Raw genomic sequence first — 25,054 nt, 5'->3', positions numbered from 1 at the left:
TCATCTGAGAAACAGGGGTTGCATGCAAGTTCCCACAAATTACCTGCTTTTGTAGAACTGATTTAGAGTTAATGGATTAGTGTTAATGGATTAAGAGTTTGTGTGTGTCATAAAAGCATGAATGTAGTACGGAGCTTGAATGGTAGTTAACAGTCTAGACAGATTTCAGTTTTTTCTTTTGTATGTGGGATTTCATTAAATATCCAGGATTAGTTGATGATCCTGGAGTTTGTTAATTTTAACATCAGCTTGGTATTTGAGAATGGTTCTCGTGTGTCGCAGGCATCTCTTCAATATGCCTACATTTAATATATTTGTAAGGGTCTTGTGGTATTTCTAATGCAATGTCCCCTATTCAATGTGCTATTAGGTATTTTTTACATATGCTAACTGGTTCCTCCTCAGGGATCTTCTTTCCTGAAAGAAAAGCTTGTGTGACCTTAACTTCAGCCTGGGCAGAACAAAAGACCTTCTGATAAACAGTCTTGTAATGAGGAAATACTGCTTTCCTTTCTTCCCTTGTTTATTGAAGGGGAGTGCTTTTGGGAAAATGGTGGTGAATGAGACTGGAAAATTTGAGTGTGTGTAAGTGTAGACTTTGACAGAGTTAAAAGATATTTTATAGTGGTACAGATTGTGTAGGCTGCACTTTGATTTCACTGTGAGGGATCTGTAACCACAACAAATGTTCTCCAGTAAATTTCCCTTAACAGATTTTGAGCAGGTTGTGTTCTGCTGTTCTGTGTTGTTTGCAGCTTTCTTAGAATTCAGCAATAAGCTTGCCTTCTGGCTGGAGTTGTCACAACTATTCCTCATCTCTTGGAGCTTTAGCGTATAGCTTAAGTTTTGGATCATTGTGTATTGAGCTAATTAAGCATATTTCAGTAGCAGAATTCGGTAAAACATTTGTTTTCTCAGGGATAAAACCTCAGTCAGAGTCTCCGTTTTTAGAAATTAAGGTTTTTGCTACTTCTCATACCCGTTATTTCCTCAGTCTCAAGTATCACTTTCAATCACTTTTTTTTGTGGTATGTTCCAGTGTATTTCTATGATTGTGCTGCTCAAGACAGATTTCTTGAAGCTCATAAGCTGCAGATTCCAAGTTATGTTTATTATCATTATGTTATAGGCATTAATTCTGACAAAGTAGTTGAAATTTATTTGCTGGAGCCCACTAGTTGTGGGCTAGTTTGTTTTGGCTTCACCGACTAAAAGACAATTAAGCATGTAATGATAAAGCTGTACCTACCAAGCACTATAATTTGAAACATAACATTATTTGAAATTCCAAAAGAGTGAAGAATTCTGTGCCTGTTGGTGAGGGGAAAAAAAGAAAGAATGGTACATTTGAATAAAATTTGATCTCAGGGCATCTTAGCAGGGTTCCTAGTGATATGGAGAAATAGTGTGAAATGGGGACGCTTAACACCAACTGTGATTGTATATGTCTGCTCAAGGAATGTGGGTATGGTGACTAGTCATGGGTGCGGTGTCTGGTCACACAGGCACACAGCTCTGAGGAGACAACTACAGTTTTTGAGGAGACGCCTGCCCCTCTTCCTCTAACAAAGGGGAGACGGGGAGACGCCTGCCCTTCTTTCTCTAACAAAGGGGCTATTTAAAAGAGAATGAGAGAAGATGAGAGACATTCAAATGCTATCTAGAGGGAGGGAGTGCTAAGTCTCCTTGCTGGAGAAGATGGGATGGTCACAAGAACATGACTCACCTACAAACCTGCAAGACCACCACATTCCAGGAAACGGACTGATAAGCTAATTAACATACGAAGCGGGGTTTAGGTAACAAATATGTATAGGCGCTAATTGAATATTCATTTGCTTCATTGTATAAATGTGGGATGGTTCGTCACTTCGGGTATGCACGCTTGTGGAGGAGCGATCCCCCGTGCATCTGCGCGCAATAAACATACCTACTTTATAACTTTCGAGTTATAGAGTCTAATTCCGCACGTCAGATTGATATGGAGAAATAGTGTGAAATGGGGACGCTTAACACCAACTGTGATTGTATATGTCTGCTCAAGGAATGTGGGTATGGTGACTAGTCATGGGTGCGGTGTCTGGTCACACAGGCACACAGCTCTGAGGAGACAACTACAGTTTTTGAGGAGACGCCTGCCCCTCTTCCTCTAACAAAGGGGAGACGGGGAGACGCCTGCCCTTCTTTCTCTAACAAAGGGGCTATTTAAAAGAGAATGAGAGAAGATGAGAGACATTCAAATGCTATCTAGAGGGAGGGAGTGCTAAGTCTCCTTGCTGGAGAAGATGGGATGGTCACAAGAACATGACTCACCTACAAACCTGCAAGACCACCACATTCCAGGAAACGGACTGATAAGCTAATTAACATACGAAGCGGGGTTTAGGTAACAAATATGTATAGGCGCTAATTGAATATTCATTTGCTTCATTGTATAAATGTGGGATGGTTCGTCACTTCGGGTATGCACGCTTGTGGAGGAGCGATCCCCCGTGCATCTGCGCGCAATAAACATACCTACTTTATAACTTTCGAGTTATAGAGTCTAATTCCGCACGTCAGTTTTGGCGAGCCAGGCAGGAGGATTTCTGCTCGGCTGAGGGACCAGCTGCGGAGCGGACGCTCCTAGGCGCGCCCCGGGAGATTTCCTCGGAGGAGCCTCCTCTTCTCAGCTGTTCACCCGGGAGCAGAAAAGAACCCCTGGATCCGCGGATAAAACGGTATGTTCAGTAACGGGGCGGCTGGTGAGACGCACGGAGACGTCCGGCGCGCAGCGTAGTCCCCAGGAGGAAAGGTACCTTGGGAGGGGGTTTGCTGACCAAGGGGTGGCCGCTAGCGATCTTGAGGGCAGATCGAGCAAACCCGAGGTTACTGCCATTCCTAAAAGCCCGGAGGCCTCGTGACGGAAAGCGGGGGGCGGGACGGAATAAGGCGGAATCTCACAGGAACAAGAGGGACCTCTTAGCAAAAGTAAAAGGGAAACTTTTGCGTAGGAAAAAAGGGGGAAGCTAAAAACTTCCATTGGGTTGTCTTAAGGATTGGGGAATTCCTAGAATATAACAACTGAAATAGCGCTCTGTGTCTTGTTTGTTCTATGTGTTGTCTTGTTACATGTTCAAAACTTGGAGTTATGAAATGTATGTTGAAAAATAATATTCTGGTAATTCGTGGCAAATAGCGGAAAACTTAACACTCTACTTAAGACCAGGAAAAATTTGGGTTTTTGTTTGCTGTTTGTTTTTTGGCAATTGTTCATTGAAATGCATACTTTGTGAACTGTCAGTGTTCCTAAAAGTTGTACATAAGTGCATGGTACCGTATAACATACTGCTTGTGTGACTGCGGGCTGCCCGGAGAGTGTGAATGGTGTGATTGAGATGCGCATTTTGATTTTCCGTGTATAGCTTAATTATTTTGACTGAGTGTGAGTGCAAGAGTGCTTGAGACGCGCGTTTGAGTGCAAAACAAGTAAGGAGCTCTATCCGTGTTTCCGACCTTGGGTGGCTAAGGCGGCCGGAGAAAAAGTGATTAAAATTGCAAAATGGGAAATGGAAGGAGTAAGCCCTGTGAAAAATCGCCTTTGGGTTGTATATTAAAACATTGGAGTGATATCGTAGGGCATGGTGGTACCGAAAATAGAAGGAAATTGATTAAATATTGTAATCAATGGTGGCCTTTGTATTGTATAAATTGGGGAGTGATGCGAAATGGCCTCAGGAGGGAGGAACGTTAGATTATAACACTCTCCTGCGATTAATGTTGTTTCTGAGAAGAGAGGGAAAATGGGACAAAGTATCATATGCAGACATGTTCTTTGTCCTCCAGGACAAACCCGAGTGGCAAAAGGACTGTGGATTAGTACCCCCTCGGGATCCTATGGTACTAGCACTAGAAAGAGTGCGGGATTAACATCACCTGATCTTTGATTATGGCTCTAGAAAAGGATGGGAAAAAAAAAACTGAGACCTAAACTAGGAAGATGTTCTTGTTGAAATTTTTGTGTTAAAAAGCTCAGGTTGCAGTTCCTTCTGTGGAGCAACCAGAATGAAACACGTTGTAAGATATAAAAACTTGTACTAATGTATGTAAAACCTGAGGTGGGTGGAGAATCAAAGACCTTGTGAAAGTGTTAAAGTATTGGGGTGAGTTTGTACAAACCCCCGTACCCCCTCGAAGGTGCGGCTGAGTCATGCTGGATGCACGGCAGGGTGTTTGCTATTTGCCTGCGAAGGCTGATATGTAATAACACAGACTTAAAGCAACAAGTAGCAGATTTGCATTCAGGGTAAGAAAGAGTTAAAACAGAAATGCTGCTGCAGAGGCAGGCCTGTGTAACCTGCAGAGCAGGAACAGCATCTCCTGCCCCGAATCCTCCTGATGGTGGGGAGGAGGGGATTGCTGTTGCTGACAATTGAGCAGAAGGACCTGACAATGTCACCCCAATTGCTGCAGCATTTGCAGTACAACAGGACCCATAACTGCCCTTTAGGGCAGGGAATGGGTATGAGGTGGAATTTTAGTGAATACGAAACCAACTTATTTGTTGAACTTCAGTAAAAAATAATTATTTGTTACAGTTGTGGGAGCTGCTGGCCACCAGGAAAACATCCTGAAACCTTTAAAGTACAAACTAAGAAAACAAACAAGAATGCCAAATTCTCCAAAGGCCCTTCTTGGTAGGGACTTATTAGAACAATTGGAGGCAACAATCAAATTTAAAAAGGGGAAGTTACTCTGGAGGTAAATGATCATCAATACATACAGGTTATGAGCCTATCTTTGGCCAGTACTCCTATAAAAAGGGAAATTAATACCAGAATTATTGATCAGGTATATCCCGGAGTATGGGCAATTGACATACCGGGACGTGCCAAGAATGCATCACCTGTTATAGTAAAATTAAAGGAAGGACAGGGTGCGATAAGAATTAAACAATACCCACTAAAAAGGGAAGATAGGGAAGGAATTCGTCCAAATATAGAGCGATTCATAGAATTAAAACTACTAAAAGAATGTGAGTCAGAATTTAACACATCTATCCTCCCAGTTAAAAAACCTGATGGGTCTTATAGGATAGTTCAAGATTTAAGGGCCATTAACAAAATAACAGAGGATCTGTATCCTGTAGTAGCTAACCCCTATACCTTACTAACCACCCTGACACCTGACCTAGCTTGGTTCACAGTTTTAGACTTAAAAGATGCCTTCTTTTGCCTCCCTCTCCATGAAGCCAGCCAAAGAATTTTTGCTTTTGAATGGGAAAATCCCAGAAGCGGTCGAAAGACCCAGCTCACATGGACGGTGTTGCCACAGGGGTTTAAAAATAGCCCCACAATTTTTGGAAACCAATTAGCAAAGGATTTGGAGTTATGGGAACCACCACCAGGAGAAGGGAAAGTGTTACAATATGTAGACGATCTTCTTATTGCAACCAGAACCGAAGAATCTTGTATTATTTGGACTGTGAGCCTGCTGAACTTTCTGGGACTACAAGGATATCGGGTTTCTAAGAAGAAGGCACAGGTGGTGTTACAACAAGTCACATACCTAGGGTACGAGATCAGTGCCGGACAACGGGTCCTAGGGAAGGCCCGAAAAGAAGCCATATGCCAAGCCCCCCGACCACGAACTGTAAAGGAACTGCAGACATTTCTGGGAATGACAGGATGGTGCAGGCTTTGGATATGTAATTATGGCTTGCTTGTTAAACCATTATATTCCCTGATAGCAGCTAATCAGAAGGATCTTCAGTGGGATGCTGAATCAGACAGAGCTTTCCATGAACTGAAGAAAGCCTTAATGTCGGCACCAGCACTAGGACTTCCTGATGTGAGTAAGCCATTTTTCCTATTTTCCCATGAGAAACAGGGAATGGCATTAGGAATACTGGCACAAGATTTGGGACCATACAGACGGGCAGTGGCGTACTTCTCTAAACAGCTGGATGCCACTGCAAAAGGGTGGCCTGGTTGCCTGAGAGCAGTAGCAGCTGTCATCCTAAACATCCAGGAGGCCCGGAAGTTTACATTGGGCCAGAAAATGACTGTCTTAGTATCCCACACAGTGTCTGCAGTCCTTGAAACAAAAGGGGGGCATTGGCTCTCCCCACAGAGATTCCTAAAATACCAGGCCATAATGGTGGAACAAGATGTTGAGATCGTGACTACAAACATCGTCAATCCGGCCTCATTTCTTAATGGGAATGTTGGCGAATCAGTCGATCATGACTGTCTAGAAACAATCGAAGCCACTTATTCTAGATCTCAAGGATGTTCCTATTAATGGAGCTGAACATTGGTTCACGGATGGGAGCAGCTATATGCTGAATGGAAAGCGACATTCCGGATATGCTGTTACAACCTCTGAAGAAGTGATAGAATCGGGACCGCTACCAGCTGACACTTCGGCACAGAAGGCTGAAATCATAGCCCTTACTCGAGCTCTGGAGAGAGCTCAGGGAAAACCTATAAATATTTGGACTGATTCTAAATATGCCTTTGGAGTGGTACATGCTCATGGAGCAATATGGAAAGAAAGGGGACTGTTAAACTCCCAAGGAAAAATCATCAAACATGCGGAAGAAATTTTGAAACTCCTAAATGCGGTCCAGCTTCCTGAAAGGGTGGCAATTATGCACATCAAGGCACACCAGAAAGTGAGCACAGAATTAGAAAGAGGAAATGAACTGGCGGACAGGGAAGCAAAACAGGCAGCCAGAAAAGCAATCAAGGTAGAGGGTGCGCTAATACCCGATGGACAAATATCTCTAGAAGGTAAACCAGACTATACTAAAGAAGATCGCAAACTGATTTCTGACCTAAAGGATCATATAATGAGGAAGGGTGGGCTGTAATCTCACATGGGAGAATAGTGATTCCTTCCTACATGGTATGGTCAGTAGTTCGGGAAGAACATAGAAAAAGGCACTGGGGGGCAGAAGCTCTATATAAGGATCTCACTAAAAACATAATAGCACGAAACTCGTATACTACTATTAGACAAGTAACCCAACAATGTGATCTTTGTCTCCAGACTAATCCTAAGATTACCAAGGGGCCAAAGTTGGGAAAAATTGGGAAAGGAAATGTTCCAGGGCAACATTGGCAGATTGATTTCTCGGAACTTCCTAAAAAAGGGGGGTATCGATATTTATTGGTACTAACAGATACCTTTTCAGGTTGGCCAGAAGCCTTCCCGTGCAGAACTGCTAAAGCCCGGGAAGTGACCAAAATACTGCTCTAAGAGATAATATCTAGGTTTGGAGTCCCAGCGGTAATGTCCTCGGATAGAGGACCACTTTTTGTGTCCAGAATAGTGCAACAGATCAGCCACCATCTAGGAATAGATTGGCAATTACATACCCCATACCGACCACAATCAAGTGGCCAGGTGGAAAAGATGAATCATCTAATCAAACAACAGATTGTCAAGCTAGGTCAAGAAACAAATCTAACTTGGCCCCAGTCTTTGCCATTAGCTCTTACACAAATTCGAACTAGACCAAGAGCAAAAGAGGGGCTTAGCCCATTTGAAATTTTATATGGACAACCCTATGGGGTACAAAAGGGGACGTCTTCACAGATTGGTGAAGAAACAATGACTTCCTATATGGTGGCACTAAACAAACAATTAATAAGAATTGAGAAGCATGTGATGGGAACACGCAGTAGGGGTCTGGATGGACCTGTTCACGATATACAACCAGGGGACTATGTATACGTTAAGTGTGTTGCAGATAAAACCCTGGAACCACAGTGGACCGAACCTTTTCAAGTCCTACTCACCACCTACACCGCAATCAAGGTTGAGGGACAGAATTCTTGGATTCACCATACCCGGATCAAGAAAGCCCCTGCAACTTCGTGGAGAGTAACCCCAGATAAAAAAGAACTGAAACTCAAATTTACTCGGACAAATGGGAACAATGTGGGTGGCAAGTAAGTGAACCTGGGCGGTTGTGGATCCACTATATGGGAAGAGCACCACAACAAACCATAATGGGGTGCTCCTGTACCCTTTTGAACATAGAACACGGGCCAGAAAGATAGGCGACAAGTGGCAAACAGTAGATTTATAATCTTGTATTATGCGAGAACAGCAGGGCTTCCTCTGTGAAAGCAATACTGTAATGGCTCAGGATACTTGTTCAGAAAATATGTCATTTCGAGGCCAGACCAAATGCAAACTTGAAAACAGTAATTATATATGCAGGGAAGGGATGTGCATGTTTGAGAACTAAGTGTAACACAATAACTGTAGATGGGGAAGTAAAGGAGACTGCACAATATTCAAATTACTGTATCTGTAATTTTACATCTAACTTTACCCTATCACAGATGATAATTCCTACCCCCATAGGACTAAATATAAGCAGAATAAAAGAACTATTAAAACATGCAGATTTTACAACGTATACTGAAAGAAACCAAAGAAAAGGGACATGAAACTCTTCTTATGATCCATCATGATGTAGAGGGGATCAAGAAAGTTTTAAAAAGGTAGAACAGGATGGAAACCATAATTGGTGGGATGCTCTCTTTGGCTGGTCACCTTCTGCAACAGGAATTCTTAACACTAGGGTACACCCCATTGTGATCTTATTGATCAGTTTAGGAATTTCCTTACTACTAACCATTATGTTATATTTGTGGGTTTGGAGAATGTTTAAAAGGGTAACACTTATGTATGATGCTTTATATCATTCGGGAAGACTGCTTAAGTAAAAGAATTTACTTAATTTAATAAAAAGGGGGGATTGATATGGAGAAATAGTGTGAAATGGGGACGCTTAACACCAACTGTGATTGTATATGTCTGCTCAAGGAATGTGGGTATGGTGACTAGTCATGGGTGCGGTGTCTGGTCACACAGGCACACAGCTCTGAGGAGACAACTACAGTTTTTGAGGAGACGCCTGCCCCTCTTCCTCTAACAAAGGGGAGACGGGGAGACGCCTGCCCTTCTTTCTCTAACAAAGGGGCTATTTAAAAGAGAATGAGAGAAGATGAGAGACATTCAAATGCTATCTAGAGGGAGGGAGTGCTAAGTCTCCTTGCTGGAGAAGATGGGATGGTCACAAGAACATGACTCACCTACAAACCTGCAAGACCACCACATTCCAGGAAACGGACTGATAAGCTAATTAACATACGAAGCGGGGTTTAGGTAACAAATATGTATAGGCGCTAATTGAATATTCATTTGCTTCATTGTATAAATGTGGGATGGTTCGTCACTTCGGGTATGCACGCTTGTGGAGGAGCGATCCCCCGTGCATCTGCGCGCAATAAACATACCTACTTTATAACTTTCGAGTTATAGAGTCTAATTCCGCACGTCACTAGTACATTGATCAGCACAAATGTACGTTACACCTTTGCTGTTTTAGTGCTGCTTAGCCTTATGTCTGAGAAATTAGAAAAAATTGTTCTCCCAGGACTGTGTTCTAGTAAAAGAAGTACAAAGAATATAACATTTACAATGTGATCACCTTAAAATTGTTCTGGAATTGTAGGGTCGATAATGGACATAAATAGACTCATCAGTGCGAAGAAATTAAATCTGACATTACAGAGGAGACTATATATTATGACAAATTGTTGAGATTTCATCATTTTTTCTCAATTCATTAAAAATATTTAGATAGTTAATTGATTAAAAGCGATTTTTTAAAATTTATTTTATTTTTAATAATCAAGTAGTGAGTGAGTTTCTCCAAGAATGGAACTGTTTTTGTGAATGACAAATTGATATTTATGTGAGTGACACAACTTGTGCAAACACAGTGAAGAGATGACAGAAAGCCCTTTTGACTAGATAAATGTCCTGTTGCTAATTTTTTGTCCTCTAAGCAATGTTTTTCTATCGTTTGTCTAGCCATTTTTGTTATTTATTTTGCTGTATTTTTCTTGGGTGATCTCTTCTTACTGCTTTTGTGCAACTAGCAGGCTTTTCCAGCAAAACAGTTATAATTCAGTTTGAAGAATCATTGAGTGGTGTTCCTGGTTAATACATTTATTGTGGACAAACTTTTACACCTTGGATAATCATAAGTAATCTATCAATCTTGATCTCTCTCAAAGATCTTTTGTGTTCTTCAGGCATAAAATACCATTTTATGCATAAATGAATCAAAAGTATTTTTTCTGAGTCAGTATTAACACCATCATTAAGGAGACTTTTTAATCATGAAGAGCTGGCACTGTATATTCTCCAGTATCAAGTTGCTATGTAAGAGAATTGGTAATTTTATTTTATTTTTTTTTTAGTACAGTTTGCTTTACTTTTATTTCTGTCCGTGTTTCTCAGGTAGTCCTCCAATGTAACAGAATAGTATTATGTATGTTTTCTTTATAACCAGAAAGAAATTACAATTTTTAAATAGCTTTATATTTGGATTGTCTTATCATAAGAATTTTACCTAAGTTTATGGTAGAAATGAAAAAATTGTGTAAAAAAACGTTCTCTGAAATGTCATTATCTTTTTTTTTTTTTTTTTTTAAAGTAGTCAGGCTAATTTGTACTGCAGTAGTTGAAAATCTTCATCTTTCCCACCTGTATGTTTTGAGAGAGGGCTGTTATAAAACTGTACAACGGGCAGTGAGAACTTACTCTTAAAGTCTTAAGACAAAGAGCCAGCACTTCTTGTTTGCTCAGTGTTTTTCCTATGGAACTGTTTGAGGTAGCGAACTCCTTTATACCCCAGTTTAATTTCTGAAAAATTAAGACCTTTTTAAAACAATCACGCTTTTAATTACTCTTGTCTTGTTTTTTTTTAATTTATTTTCTTTTTTAGTGGTAGCCTGCCAATATTTGTGAAGTCTCAGAAATCACTTGAGAATAAATGATATACAGTACAGTAAACTGTTATGTTCAGAAGTCTTGGAAACATTTGAAAAAATATACTCTTCAGAAGAAAGTGAAGTCAATAAAGTTGAAATTCACAGAAGGGGATTACTTTTTAATGTTATGTCCTTGATACAGTAAAATTATATATTATCCAGGACTGCTAAATGTAAGGATTGCAGTTACTTATAGTACGTCTCATGATGATTCTTTCTAATGGTCTGGTACAGAAGCTAAATATACTGAAAAGATAAATAATTCTTATTTTTATAATAATAAAGATAATAAAGACTTTCTTATCTTTGCTCGTTAATGAGTAAATTGTTCCCCTTTGTCAACCTAGTTCTGTTGATGTTAGTGCTGTGGCTTTATAAGACTTCAGTGATATTCCATTGTAACGCAGTCAGGTATTCCTTGGCTCCAGCACATGTTCGTCCTGGAGCATGTAATACACCTGTACTTAGGTGGAAGAGGGATTCAGAGCAAGTATTCAGAGAAAGCAGTAGATGGCTAGATGGCTTTCACTATATTCCTTCCTTTTTTCAGTCTGACATTTTCAGGACCTTCTATCTTTCATTAACTCTTGTGCCTTTCTTTTGTTTTATTGTTTGTAGGAGTTGTGTTTTGAGTTTTTGAGAATATTACCTTTTTTTTCTGGAAGGGTGTCTGGAGGGAGGTCAGGAAGGCATAAACTAGCAATGTTCTGGAAACTTTCCCCCTCTTTCTTCTTACCTTCTCCAGTTTTCCTTGTAACATAGTGGTTTTACTGTAACATAGTTAGGCTGAAGGGACAAGAACCTGATGTTTTCATTTTAGAGAAGGAAAAATTGGGTAGCTCATTTGAACTGTAGCTGAAGGGGTGGTTCACATCCTGGTTAGAGGGTCAGATACCAGAGTTGAGTTAACACTGAAAACTTGTCTTTAATTTTTCACTTTTCCCCTCATTCACTTATTCCCATGCTCTCATCAACTGGATTGTATAATTAATGAACTAAGCAGGGTTTCTGGAGTCATACATAAATAGTCATGAAAGCTGAAACATATAAAGTATTCTTTGTTCACAGAAATCAAGACAAAATATAAAGAAGCAAAAAAGGCTGCCTGTTTTTAGTTATACCAGATAGCTCTGTGAAAGTAGCCATGCTTTCTAGACTTTTCCTAGATTGAAAGTTGTGCTTGTTCACTGTACAGATGTCGAGGAGTGCTAGGTAAACCTAGTCGTGGAGTTCTAAATTTATATACTACCGTTGATTTTCATTTGTTCAGGGGCTGCAGAATGCAGTAAAAAACCCCAACCCAACAACAAAATATTTCTGTAAAGGAAAAGAAAAGAATGCCTGAATTTAAATGTCCAAATTAATAAACAAAAAAACGCCTAACCCCTGCAACCCCTCCCCGTGAAAATCAGTTGAAAAACTTAGGAGGTGCATTGAATTTTGTATCTATCTCTCAGAATCTGGCAATGACATGATAAAAATTTCTAAACCAAGTTTAAACAGTGTTAAGTATTGTAAGATATGACAAAAATTTCCAACTTCTTTTAATTAAAAGATGCCCCATTTTTCTTATCTTGCCTTATTAGGGTTCTTCCCAAGCAGCTCTCAAGGATGTGATGCTTTTCTTCGTCACAAGATGACTCTGATTTCTCCATCAGTATTGAAAAAGTATGGAATTCCTTTCGACAAGGTACTGTAGTATTCATTTTAAAAGTTTACATTCATGCATTGAATTAGATTGTATTACTATAAGGTTTGTTTATAGTAAAGGTGAGGCAAAATTATTATTTTTATTTTTTTTTAGGCACTGACTCATTCAAAAGATGAAAACAAATGCTTGTGGTATTTGGAGTTTTACATGATTTAGCTTGGGACTTTCTAGCAGAGAACACTTGTATCCATCCTAATCTTTATCCTCAAAGTTTCTATGTTTTTTAAGACATTACCAGTATTTTTTGTTTTTGTTTTATTTCCATGCATGTTTGCATGTGTTTTTCTGTTGACTGAAACACTTCTTAACTAGCTGTATTAATTTGTATACCTGCTATTTTAAGATAATGGTTTCATTTTTGTGTGTCTATATATTGTTTTTCTGTTACAATTAAATTTAACTTTATCAGTGTTATGATCTGAAAAGTTTCAGGTGGAGTATAACCAAAACCCCTGTTATTTACCTTGAAATACATTCTAAAAGCTGTAATGTTAGAAAAAGAGTGAGTGATATTTTGTGTTGCTAGGTAGTGGCAGACTAGAAGTTTGATGAGAACATTTGATAAGAAAAGTACATAAACTGAAAGTGGGAAGAATAACTGGCTTTCTTCTTTGTGGATGAATTTCGTACATAGCTGTTTTCAGTATTCAGAAGTATTCAGTTTCTCCTTTTTTCCTACAATATATTCTACCTTACTGTTCTCCACTTTGAACTTCCCGTAGGTGCCAGCTAATAAAAATGTTTCTACTGCATTGTTTTTTACTTAAATATATTTACTGTAAATCCTGAACAGTTTGCAAATTCTCAAGTTATAAATTCAAGAGCTTTGTAAGCCTACTCAGAAGAGTAGAGCTTGATTCAGAAGGTCCCCGTCTGAACATCTTTTTATATACTGAGTCGTAAAAGCCCTTTGAGCATTAAGGGGTTATGATTCTTGGTTTCCCGCTGTGCAGACTGTTCTAAGGTATTCAGAAAAAACAGGCAATACGTACTTTTTCTCATTCTATTCCTGCTGCAGTGTAGTCCTGTAAACTGTCCTCGCCACACCCCTTGTTTATTAATAGTGGTTTCTGGTTTAGCCTGTGCAGTGTTTATTTACTGATATCATGTGGACCTATGTATACGAACTTAGCTTATTGTGTTCCCTGACCTAGAATACAGGATAATGCAGTGCTTGCTGTGTGTTTTAGCTGATTTTTTTATAACAGTGTGAAACATAGCCCATAGAAACAATATTTAAGTGAATGTTTCATGTATAGTATTGTCATACTATAACCTCAGCTGGCAGCCAAGCCCCGCACAGCCGCTTGCTCACTCTGCCTGCCAAGTGAGATGGAGGAGAGAATTGGAAGGGTAAAAGTGAGAAAACTTGTGGGTTGAGATAAAGGCGGTTTAACAGGTAAAGCAAAAGCCACACATGCAAGCAAAGCAAGCCAAGGAATTCATTCACCACTTCCCATGGGCAGACAGGTTTTCGGCCATCCCCAGGAAAGCCGGGCTCCATCATGTATAATGACTACTTGGGAAGACAAACACCATCACTCCAGGTGTCCCCCTCCATCCTCCTTCTTTGCCTAGCTTTTATTGCTGCGCACGACATCATACAATCTCAGATACCCCTTTGGCCAACCAGGGTCAGCTGTCCTCGCTGTGTCCCTGCTCTGTCCCCTCCCAGCTTCTTGTGCACCCCCAGCCTCCTCGCTGGCAGGGTGATGTGAGAAGCAGAAGAGGCCCTGGTACTGTTAGAGCACAGCTCAGTGAGAAGTAAAACATCCACATGTTACCAACACTGCATCACGGGTGTTGGATGAAGCCACTGATTTGTTGTGTGCTTTTTGGAATATCCTTCAGTTTTCATGCTTAAATCAACCTATGTATAAAATTGAAGAAATGCAGGCATTTAGAATGATACTGCCTGCTTTGGAAGGCAAGCTTTTTCAAATAAATTACTCATATAAGAAGTGGTTTGTTTTCTGAATGATATATTATCGTATGGAAATGTAGTTGCTGGGTTCGGTTTTTGTAATATATAGGTAGATACTGATTCCCTTCATAGCTTTGTGCTTTATCATGAAGTGTCAGATGAAACCTTCCAAACTGGAAGGTTTTATAACTAGATTTATAGTTCTGGATTTACAGAACATTACTCTGAACAGTATAATTTTCAGTGGTAGGTGTTTAAAAGTAGCATATCACAGAATGCCAGCATATTTTTTTCAGTACCACGCATCTGATGTGGTTAAGGGAGTTGATGTTCTTATTTCAGTGTCTTGATTATTCCTGTATTCTTAAAAAAAAAATATGCTAGGAATAGTTAAATATTTAAGTTTTGGTTCTGTCACCTAGTCTTGGGAGGAAGCAGGCTGTACCCAAGTGTAATTGTAATTAATGGGATTCAGTGAGAAAGTGAATAGAGAGAACCAGGCTGTGATCTCTCATGGCTCAAAGTGATAGAAGTGGAAATGTGCTGAATGCTGATAAGTCAGCCTACGCCTACCAGGTGGCAGCTGAACTGCTGCTTGTTGAAATAGAACACCTGCTTAACTGTCAGCAATGGGAGGGTGTATTGAGATAAATTTTGAAATTGTTAGCACTGAGAATAATCTTTCTTAAACATTCCTACAGTGATTGTTGGAGTGCTACAGTAGCAGTTATAATATATGCATGCACCTGTATGGGCATTTGCATGTATATACCAGAGATGAACCCACAAAAAATAAACCTTGCAAAGTGCAAATGCAAAAAATGTAAGATCCAATTTCATTCTTTAGCTTTGTTAGCTAAATATATTTTTCTTGTTTTCCTCTTTCCTTCATCTCATAATACAATCAGAAATACACGTCTTGAAGTGCTATCCCTGTGTGTTTATTTTTGCATAGAGAAAAAAAAAGAAAAAGCACACAAAGAATTCCTAAAGCTGTAAGATGAGAATTTTGGAGAAGAAAGGAGGGATTCTAAAAATGGAAATTGAATGTAAGATAACTATGCCAGTAAAAAGCTGAGACTTAAGACATGACATGTTAATAAGAAAAAAATGTTTGGAGTTGTGAGTTTTAAATTTTGGTGATTGTTTAAAATTCAACTCTCATTTTTTGTGATTTCAAATCATAAATGTATTTTCCTAAAAAAGTCATATTTATCCTTCCAGTTTTTCTTACTGTATTGCTTATGTAAAGCATCGTCACGCAATGACAACAACCTACTTAATCTCTAAGAAGTCTCCTCACTTTCCTGTAATCAGCAAATGCAGCTTGTTGAACATTCATCAGTCATTGCTCAGATTATTTGCTTCATTTAAATGAATCTATTTGCTTTTTAATGGGCCTGCCATCTGATGTTTCCTGTAGAAAGGCGTATCAAACGGAGTATGGGGAATCTCTTTTAACTCTTTACTTCTAAATCTTCTAGTTTGAGTAACTCTGTATCAGGTAGTTGGAAGACAGTGTGCTATTTCTAGTCTCTGACTAGCCTGTCTGTGATGCAGTCTTTGGTGGTCTTACTTGAAGAGATTAAAGCTGTCTCTTGAGTGGAGAGAATTTTAGTGACTGATGGGAAGTGCTGTCTCTCCTTTTCTTCTTGCCCAGAGCAGAGCAGCGGTCCATCCAAGTATAGTAAGACGAGATTTCTCTCATGAGAGTATTCTAACTGGTGATTTGTTTACCTTACAACTTTTTTTTCCTGGTAATTTACTCTATAAACCTTTTGTATTTTGGTATCTCTTTTATAACTACTAGGAATTTGGTTTCTTTTTGGCTATACAAAACACAATTACTGTGGCAGTATTTTTTAGGGGTGTGTGTGTGTGTTTTTTGGTTGATAGGGTTGGTCGGGTTTTTTCCTTCTTACAATTTCTTGAGTCAGTGACCTCAGCATGGTTTTCTTTTAGTTGCTTTTCACTGTATTTGTAAAGAACAGAGCAGTCCTCTGTAACTACCATTGCTTACTGTCTAAAGCAATGCCAGACCTGAAATGTAGTCAAGCTTTTTCTCTTTGAGAATCTCCTTCCAGGCCCCTTGCCATTTACGTATTCAGAATTTGTGTTAACAGTAGTACCAAAGTCCTGCTCTCTTAAATTGTGCTTAAAGAGAAAGAGGGGAATGATGGGGCAGAATAAAATTTGTTTTAACGTAATGCCTAAAGTGGTGTTGCAATGGCTTTACACTGAGATATTTGTAATGCCATTTCCAGCGCAAGAATCCTCTTGGTGTTAGTAGCTGTTGTCAGGAAAAGAGTGAGTGAGGGAGAGGCAAGCAATATATATTCTGCATTGATATGAAACAGTGAGTTAATGCAGTTCAGTGGTAAATGAGACAGCGGTTTAACGGTCTCCAACAGTTAAACACAAAAAAAGTGGTTTAACTAGATTTGATGGCAAGGTACACGAGTATTTACTGCACAGAGAACGGGTTCAGACAAAGCTGTTTGGGAGACCCTCCCATTGAGTCATGAGGTTCAGAGAGGACCCCCTTGCGTGCTAAACCCCTCAGACAGGAGTCAAGGTGAGGTTGCACCCAGAGTTAGTCCTAGACTCGGTCAACAGTTCATGCGTACAGGATTACATATGTGCAGTCAGTCCTTTGTATCACTTAGGTGAGCTTACAAACTTTCGGTGCACTTGTTCCCAATTCACTTACCGAGTATCTGATGTGATAAGGAATCTCTCCACCTTGAGGAGGACCCTTGGGAGGTGCATCCCTACTCAAGGGGAACTGCCGGTGTCCAGACGGCTGCCATGCAGGAGGGCTCCCGGCGCCCTGGGCTGCCAGGTGTGTATAGAGTAAGGTGACTGACTTATATTTGCGTAGCAGCGGGATGTCTGTGTCACTGTGCAAGGTGGCCCTTGGCTACTGTGTTGCCATCCGAGTCCCCGAAGTCCAGTTTCAGCCAGATGCAGCCATCATGGCTGACACTGGTGGTCATTGCTTAAGCAGAGGCAGGGGAAAACAAACTGCCACACTCCTCCCTGTGACTATGGGCAATTCATCTTACCCTCACAGAGGGGTGGTAGTGTCACGTCTTGCCTATGTGCCATAAATAGTATATTGATAGTTTGTGTGCTTATAGAGCTACCATAAGTAGATAATGAAGCACTGCTATTTTTTATGCATTAATTTGTATGTTTTGGGTGGTTGGAAGTTTTTTTGTTTTATCATGTACTAAACCTTTACGTACAACGTAAGCATTAGTAAAATCACAGCTGGATGAAGCATGAAGTTAAAAACTCCTATGGAATAGTGACCATTCAAGAAGGCTTTCCCTCCAATGGTGTTCTCCATCCTTCTTCATCCTTTCCAAGACATGTTGTATCACTTCTGTATCATGACACACAGTAATTAGTTTTGTGTTCCTTATTTTGGATGCGTTCTAGCCATTGACATAGCTCATTGTGTTGTAATAGTTTCTTCACCAATGTACGATTCATTCTGATGGGGGAAGGCAATAAATCTTGACTCAATGTATAATTAGATTGTAACAATTGATAAGATGTAACAGGAGCTGGATAATTAAAATTACATCCCATAATTTTAGTGTAGTTACAAACACAAATACTTGAGTGATTACTTGTAGATACAGTGATGTTATCTACGAATATACAGTCACAAAGGGTTCTCATACTAAAACCTCCTTTTCCAGTATATACAAGTACAGTTTCAGGGGCTTCATCATTTTTCAGAATGAAAAACATTTTGTTCAGTGTCAACAGAAATATCTTGGGCTTTGTTGGTGTTACTCTCACAAATAAATCCTTGTTCCCATACAACACATGTGTTAACATAACTAGTTTGCCATTTTTTTCTGTTTCATTGGGCTCATAGGCTGTGTTCTAATGGATAAAGTTCCATTGTGATTTAATCCCAGCACAATGATTGGATATATGGTGGATATATGGAACCAAAGCATCGTGTATTATTTATATAAAAACTGTGGCCTTATTCTTGATGTGTTCATAAATAAAATTTACTAAATACCATCATGACTGGAATTCTTTTCAAATTTAATTGCATTATCCCAAATTACCTTTTGAATTTCGGTTGGTAAGGTGCCCGCTTCACCTTCTTTTATAATTGTTGCTACCACTGATTGCATCCACAGTTGAGCCTGGATACAACTATCAGCTGGAGAAACATTGTTTTGGGCTGCATCAAGTGCATCCACAATCAGTTGGTGGTCCCTTTCATTCTTTCCCACTGAGGCAATACGTTAGATAGGAACCATTGGTTAGTTCCCAGTGATAACAAATAAAGACTGTAGTGGGTCTTCTAATTTGTTTAAATCACTTGTTGTGCTCAGTTTATTTACTAATACTTTGGCATCTATGGTATTTAAGACACCTAATCTTGTCCCTGTGATAGGAGTCACAGCTCTCCCTGTTTGTCTTAGAGAGGTGAGGGTTTGCCCGTGTAATTATGCTAACCATTCTGCATAGGACATACTTAGGAACACTGAACAGATTGGTTTTTGGAGATACTAATTTGCATCAATAGTTCTACTTCTTTAAGAGACCATGATGGATTAAATAACACTTGTTGTTGGCCTGTATTTTTGATCACATATGGTCCAATTTCAGAAATTTGTGGGGTTGGTTTTCTTATCCTTTATGATCAGGATGGATGTTGTTATACTAGGCTCAGTAATGTCTATTTTAAATTTTAATGATAGTCCCATGCTATAATGAGCCCAGAAGCAGACTACAAAACCTGGTTGTACTAAGGTAAAATTGTACCACCAGTCCAATCTTTCAGAGGCACAAAGGTTTTTTTTCTTTTGCTGTTGGGTTTGATGTAATGTTGTACACAGAAATCTGAGATGTCTTCTCAGGGGTAGGCCCATTGATCATCCAGCATCCTGTTTTAATTTCTTTCCCTGCTGTTCCCCAAAGTCAGGGAGCTTTATCATCAGCTTCATCTTTATCCCAGCTCCATTTGTTTTCTAAGTAGATTTCAGTTGCATGCATGACTATGGTGGAAAGCTCTGTCTACCTTACCAGATTGTATTTTCGTACTCCCAGTGTATTTATCATGATATTGAGACCGTGGCCACTCCAGGGTTCTTTGACCATGAGTTAGGAGAAGCAGTGTTGTTAGGGTTTGGAATGGTAACACGAACACAGCTTTTCTATTTGCCATCCTGCAGGGTTCTGTAAGCAAAAATAGTCTTGTTGGGGAGTCTGAACAGGATACCTCATTAAAAATAGGGAAAAATCCATTATGCACTAATTCTGTGTTTTGCACCACTGCTATTGGTAGCTTCCCAGGCAGGTGGGCCATGAGATTTAGTTAAGGCCATAGGCACAGTGCTGATGGGTGGTAGATTGACTATTACAGGCTGTCCTGACTGTCTCCATTCTGTGCTGCCAAAACAACTGCTCTTATTTCTCCTACTTGTGAACTGGCTTCACCACCTTCTACCACTTGTTTGCCAGTGGTCATGTCTAATGCAACAGCCTTATATTGCCATTTACCATTTACTCTTCTTTGCTGAAGTATCGATAAACCAAATATTTTCTGTTGCTGTACCCTCAGTGAGGGGAAGTGCATCCAGAATGGATGAAGGTTTAAAAGGCTGTTGTAACATTAAAGGGTCTATGTTTATGGGCATCTGCAATTTCAAAACCTTAATGTGTCCTTCAATTATATTGCATATTTTGTGCAACTCCTGTTAGGTAGGCATACCATTTTCTCATGGTGGGCTTTTGTGCAACTCCTTCTGGGAATTTGGGATTGATTCTGGTAAATTAAATGATTGTCTAGTTTGCACAGTTGCCCCTGATGTATTTTTTTCAACTTATTTAAGTGCTTGGACTAAAGTCTTATAAAAGTCCCTTTTCCCATTCAGAGTATTGCTGTTCTGTTTCTTTAAATCCAGTTAAGCTAAACAAAAAAGGTCATATTGGTCCATCAGGGCCTGTTTGGAACAGGTTACAGTAAGTAGTTTGTTCAGCAAAACCCCATTTGGCTACAGTAGGGTCACAGATGTGTACTGGTTCCAATGACTGATGGGCTTTTAATTCTTCAATTAAGAGTTTTGACAGCCTCTTTATGTTCTGATTTCCACTCAAGGATTTACCTTTCTGTGAGTATAATGGATGGGAAATGATAGAAAACAGGTACATGCTTCCTCCAGTATTGTGAAGTTCCCATCAGTTGTTTTAACTCCTTCATTGACTGGAGCCTTTGAAGGTCTTTGATTTTTTCTTAAGGTATCTGGAGAAATCACTGCATTGCCTGCTACCCACAAAGTACCTAAAAATTTTAATACTTGTTCCCTACCATTTTCCACGTGGAATATAAATTTCTGCTTTATTTAGTGCTTGCATACTGCTGCTGCTGCTTCTCCTACTTTCTCAGGGGAAGTTCCTCCAGTAAGAATATCATGTATCTATATGTACAGTTTCACATCCTAGTGGAGTGACACTGTCTGTAGAAGTTCAGCAAGTGTGGCATGAGTGATTGCGGGTGAATGTTTATACCCCTGTGGGTGTCTGTTAAAGGTATAGTGTATTCCCTCCCAAGTGAAAGCCAACTTTTTATTCTCCTCCTTCAAGGAAACCATAAATAACAATAACCTAAATGTATTATTATTCAGGGGTTGATAATGAACTGTTACATGCCACCTCCTGTCTGGCTTTCAAACTGGCTGGACAGGTTAAATATATGGAGGGGTGGTTCTAAAGATAATTTGTTGTTTCTCCAAACAGGCTATGACTTCAGAAATGCCACTTCATTTCTGAATGCATCATCAGAAATTAAGTATTGTGGTATGGCAGTAATTTTTGTATCAGGGAGTGCAGGGGCTGCATGCAGCACACACACTGTAGCCTCCTGATTTCTGCCAGGGTTGCAATTGATGTTTGAGCCAAAGGACCACACGCTGCCATGCGGCAGGTGCCAGGTTAATCGGCTTAAAACACGAAAAGGTAAAATATTTTTGTGGTGTTTTTTAACTGCAAAGCAAGTAGCCACCATGTGCTGCTCACTCAGGAGCCATAGATTGACCTTGGCAATTTGACACACAACGCTCACTCCATTCACACCAGTAACCTCAACTCTTTCCCATCCAGATGGATTAATTGCCCAGACTTGGCATCTTGTTTTGTTAGCATTGAAATTTGTGCTCTGCCTATTAAAAACTTCACTAATTGTCGTTGAGAACCAACTGGAGTAAAAATGTGTGGGTCATCATCACTTATCTACTGATAAGCCTCTGCTTTCTGGACAGGCAACCCCAGTTGCCTTCCAGACATTACCAGTTTTGCTACAAGCCCTGCAGTTCCTCCCTAATGGGGAGGAAGGGGTTGGTAGTATCCATTTTTAGGACTGATGCTGTAGGAGTTGGAATAAACTCCTTCCTTTCACTGTTACCTGGAATGCTTCGATCAGACTGAAGATAAAACCAACAGGCTGATCTTCAGTCGTGGCTCTGGGAATGCCTAGGGCTAATGCATTCCTCCATAACTCATTTCTCTGTTCTTGAGATTCTGTCTGGGATTTTCAAAATATTTCCTTTTGATCCAATTTCTGTTCACTGTTTCATGGGTCTTACCTTATGATCTCCTCCGGGTTTGAGGTTCTGTTTTTTGGCTGGTGCATCATCCGAGCCCATTTCACCCCTACAGTTAGCAGTGCCATGTATTAATTCTGCCCATGTAGGGGGTTGCTTGCAGGCATTTTGAGCATTATCACCTAGTACCTTGCAGATAACTCCTTTCTCTTTTCCATCCTTTCATCCTTTGTGCAGCCCCTAATTACTTTTAGGTGCTCTTCAAGGGCTTCCCAATTATGGCAGTTGTCATGAGCCCATTCATCTGAGAAGGTGAGACTTCTGAGATTCACTCCATGCCCCTGTAAATAGTCAGTGAGTGATACTACTTGCCATCCTGCCAACTATGCCAATTAGTCGTGGAAAGACAGTGATGTGCTTCACTCACATGGGAGAAGCAGCTATATATATACTCTTATTGATGTGAAACGGTGAATTAACACAGTTCAGTGGTAAATGAGACAGTGGTTTAACTAGATTTGACGGCAAGGTACAAGGTACTGCACAGAGGATGGGTACAGACAAAGCTGTTTGGGAGACCCTCCCATTGAGTCATGAGGTTCAGAGAGGACCCCCTTGCGTGCTAAACCCCTCAGACAGGAGTCAAGGTGAGGTTGCACCCAGAGTTAGTCCTAGACTCGGTCAACAGTTCATGCGTACAGGATTACATATGTGCAGTCAGTCCTTTGTATCACTTAGGTGAGCTTACAAACTTTCGGTGCACTTGTTCCCAATTCACTTACCGAGTATCTGATGTGATAAGGAATCTCTCCACCTTGAGGAGGACCCTTGGGAGGTGCATCCCTACTCAAGGGGAACTGCCGGTGTCCAGACGGCTGCCATGCAGGAGGGCTCCCGGCGCCCTGGGCTGCCAGGTGTGTATAGAGTAAGGTGACTGACTTATATTTGCGTAGCAGCGGGATGTCTGTGTCACTGTGCAAGGTGGCCCTTGGCTACTGTGTTGCCATCCGAGTCCCCGAAGTCCAGTTTCAGCCAGATGCAGCCATCATGGCTGACACTGGTGGTCATTGCTTAAGCAGAGGCAGGGTAAGTGGTGGGGAAACACACAGCCACAGGTGTAAGCCTGAAGAATTGGTGCAGGGCAGTTGTCATTAATTCTTCTTCCTCCTTTCCTGTCCAAAATGATTTAAAGGTACTGCCTGAAGGAATCCAAACATAGACAGTGTGTTCTTTTGGGATGAACAACATCATTTTCTTTAACTGCTAAGGCTCATGAACTTAGAGTTTCCCCTACTTTTTGCTTGATCATCAATAGTAAGTAACTTAAAAGGCAAATGAGGCCCTCAGTCACAGGTCTTCAAGTCATGGTTTTTGAAACGTGTGAGTATGGGAGAGAAGGGAGAGAAGAAGATCTCTCTCCAGTCTTTCCAAGGAAAGTTCTGGTGCCATTCTAGAGAAACACTTTCAGGTGGTAGGCAGAATAGTTTAGTCAAGAATTAATTTTGCTGGTATGTAGGGATGATAATTGTGGGTATTTTGGCCCTACCTGTCTCTGCTTCTTCTCAGCAAGAAGACTGATATATTCTTTGCACTGTCTTCTCTAGTTCGCTGTACATCCATGTTTTATTACCAATGAACCTCTGATCCAAGATTAGCTTTTTTTAAAGTACTTTCTGAATTTGTAAAGTAATACATGTAGTGATGTATGGTAAACAGTAAATAGATTATAGTAAACAATATTATCTCAGGTATCTTGTTTCTGCTGGCATTAAATTACAACTGTGTGTAAGGTGGAAAAAATCTTTCATGGTAGTTTCAAAGGCAAATACATTTTTCATTGCTTCCGGAGAAGAACTGCTTTTATAATGTGGTTTGCTTAGGGTTTTTTCTGTTGTTTTTATGCTGTAGGTTACACAAGAGGCAGGAGAATTTGTGATCACTTTCCCATACGGATACCATGCAGGATTCAACCATGGTTTTAACTGTGCAGAGTCAACAAACTTTGCTACCGTCAGATGGATTGATTATGGAAAAGCAGCAAAGCTGGTAAGTCATATTGCAGAAAACTGATGTGTAAGGAAGTCTTTCCTGTGTTATTTTCTTTGTGAGAATCTGTGGAAACCCATGAAAAAGGGAGAACTATTGGATCAGGTAGTACCTTATACTGCCATTGAAATGTTATTTATAGTTGTTATTTTTATAGTGGTTATTATACTTTCAGTAATGTGTATTCCTCTAAATAGTGAGTTTGCAGCTTAATGTATATATTGTTCTTCAAAACCAATTCTATTTATGAATGTTTTTCAGTTGAAGATACATATACTGAGGTTAGTATATATGAAGACAGCTGACTTCTGCTCTTAAACCTCCTCTAAGCTCTACAGTTTGTGAAAGCACTTTATTTAAATGAGTAATTTTGATATCTGGAAAGAAACATAAATAATAAATTGAAACAAAGTCTAATGAAACAAGATTAACTTTTCTCATCTTTAATGTCATCAGATGTCCTATAGTATAAGATAATAAAGGAACTGTGAACTCAGTAGATATTTTCATGTTTTAAAATGAGGTGTGTTTTACGCTAGACTGAAATTTTGTTACATGGCATAAATTTTTTGCTTCTTTTCATGTACAGCATGTGAATAAGTACACAAAATCGAGAAAGTGTGCAACTTAAGCAGAAGTTTATTACTGTTTTTCAACATTGTGTGATTTTTATCAGAAGTATGCCTTGTGTAAGCTTTGGTTAGTATGCTTCCAAAAATGTTTAAGTCAGAGGCATGTTTTGCATTGGGTTGTTCTTCACTAAAAAAAATATAATTCAATAGTGATTTGCTTGATATTTTAGCTAATAAGATGATATGGAATAAAGGGCAGTATCAGATGTGCAAGTTTAACAATTATGTAATGACAGTGAACTCTCATTAAACGCTTGGAAGACCATCATGAGAAAGTTCTCAAATAGTGGAAATTTATGATTCTAGCTAGTATGGATTGTTAT

The 25,054-nt window shown here is 39.8% G+C and overlaps 1 protein-coding gene across 2 annotated transcripts in view; it reads left to right on the top strand.

The window, feature by feature from the left end:
• KDM4C (lysine demethylase 4C) overlaps window positions 1–25,054 on the top strand; it is a 299,915-nt gene that overhangs the window by 59,951 nt on the left and 214,910 nt on the right. For both annotated transcript variants that reach the window (XM_040579749.1, XM_040579748.1), the window contains exons 7-8: window positions 12,428–12,531; window positions 23,962–24,099. In XM_040579749.1, coding sequence (XP_040435683.1) covers window positions 12,428–12,531; window positions 23,962–24,099 — 242 coding nt within the window. The remainder of the gene's footprint in view (window positions 1–12,427; window positions 12,532–23,961; window positions 24,100–25,054) is intronic.

Source organism: Falco naumanni, chromosome Z (genome assembly GCF_017639655.2).
Source record: "Falco naumanni isolate bFalNau1 chromosome Z, bFalNau1.pat, whole genome shotgun sequence".
In the NCBI taxonomy this organism is placed as follows: Eukaryota; Metazoa; Chordata; class Aves; order Falconiformes; family Falconidae; genus Falco; species Falco naumanni.
The sequence above is the reverse complement of the archived record's forward strand: the minus strand, read 5'-3'. Positions and strand labels throughout refer to the sequence as shown.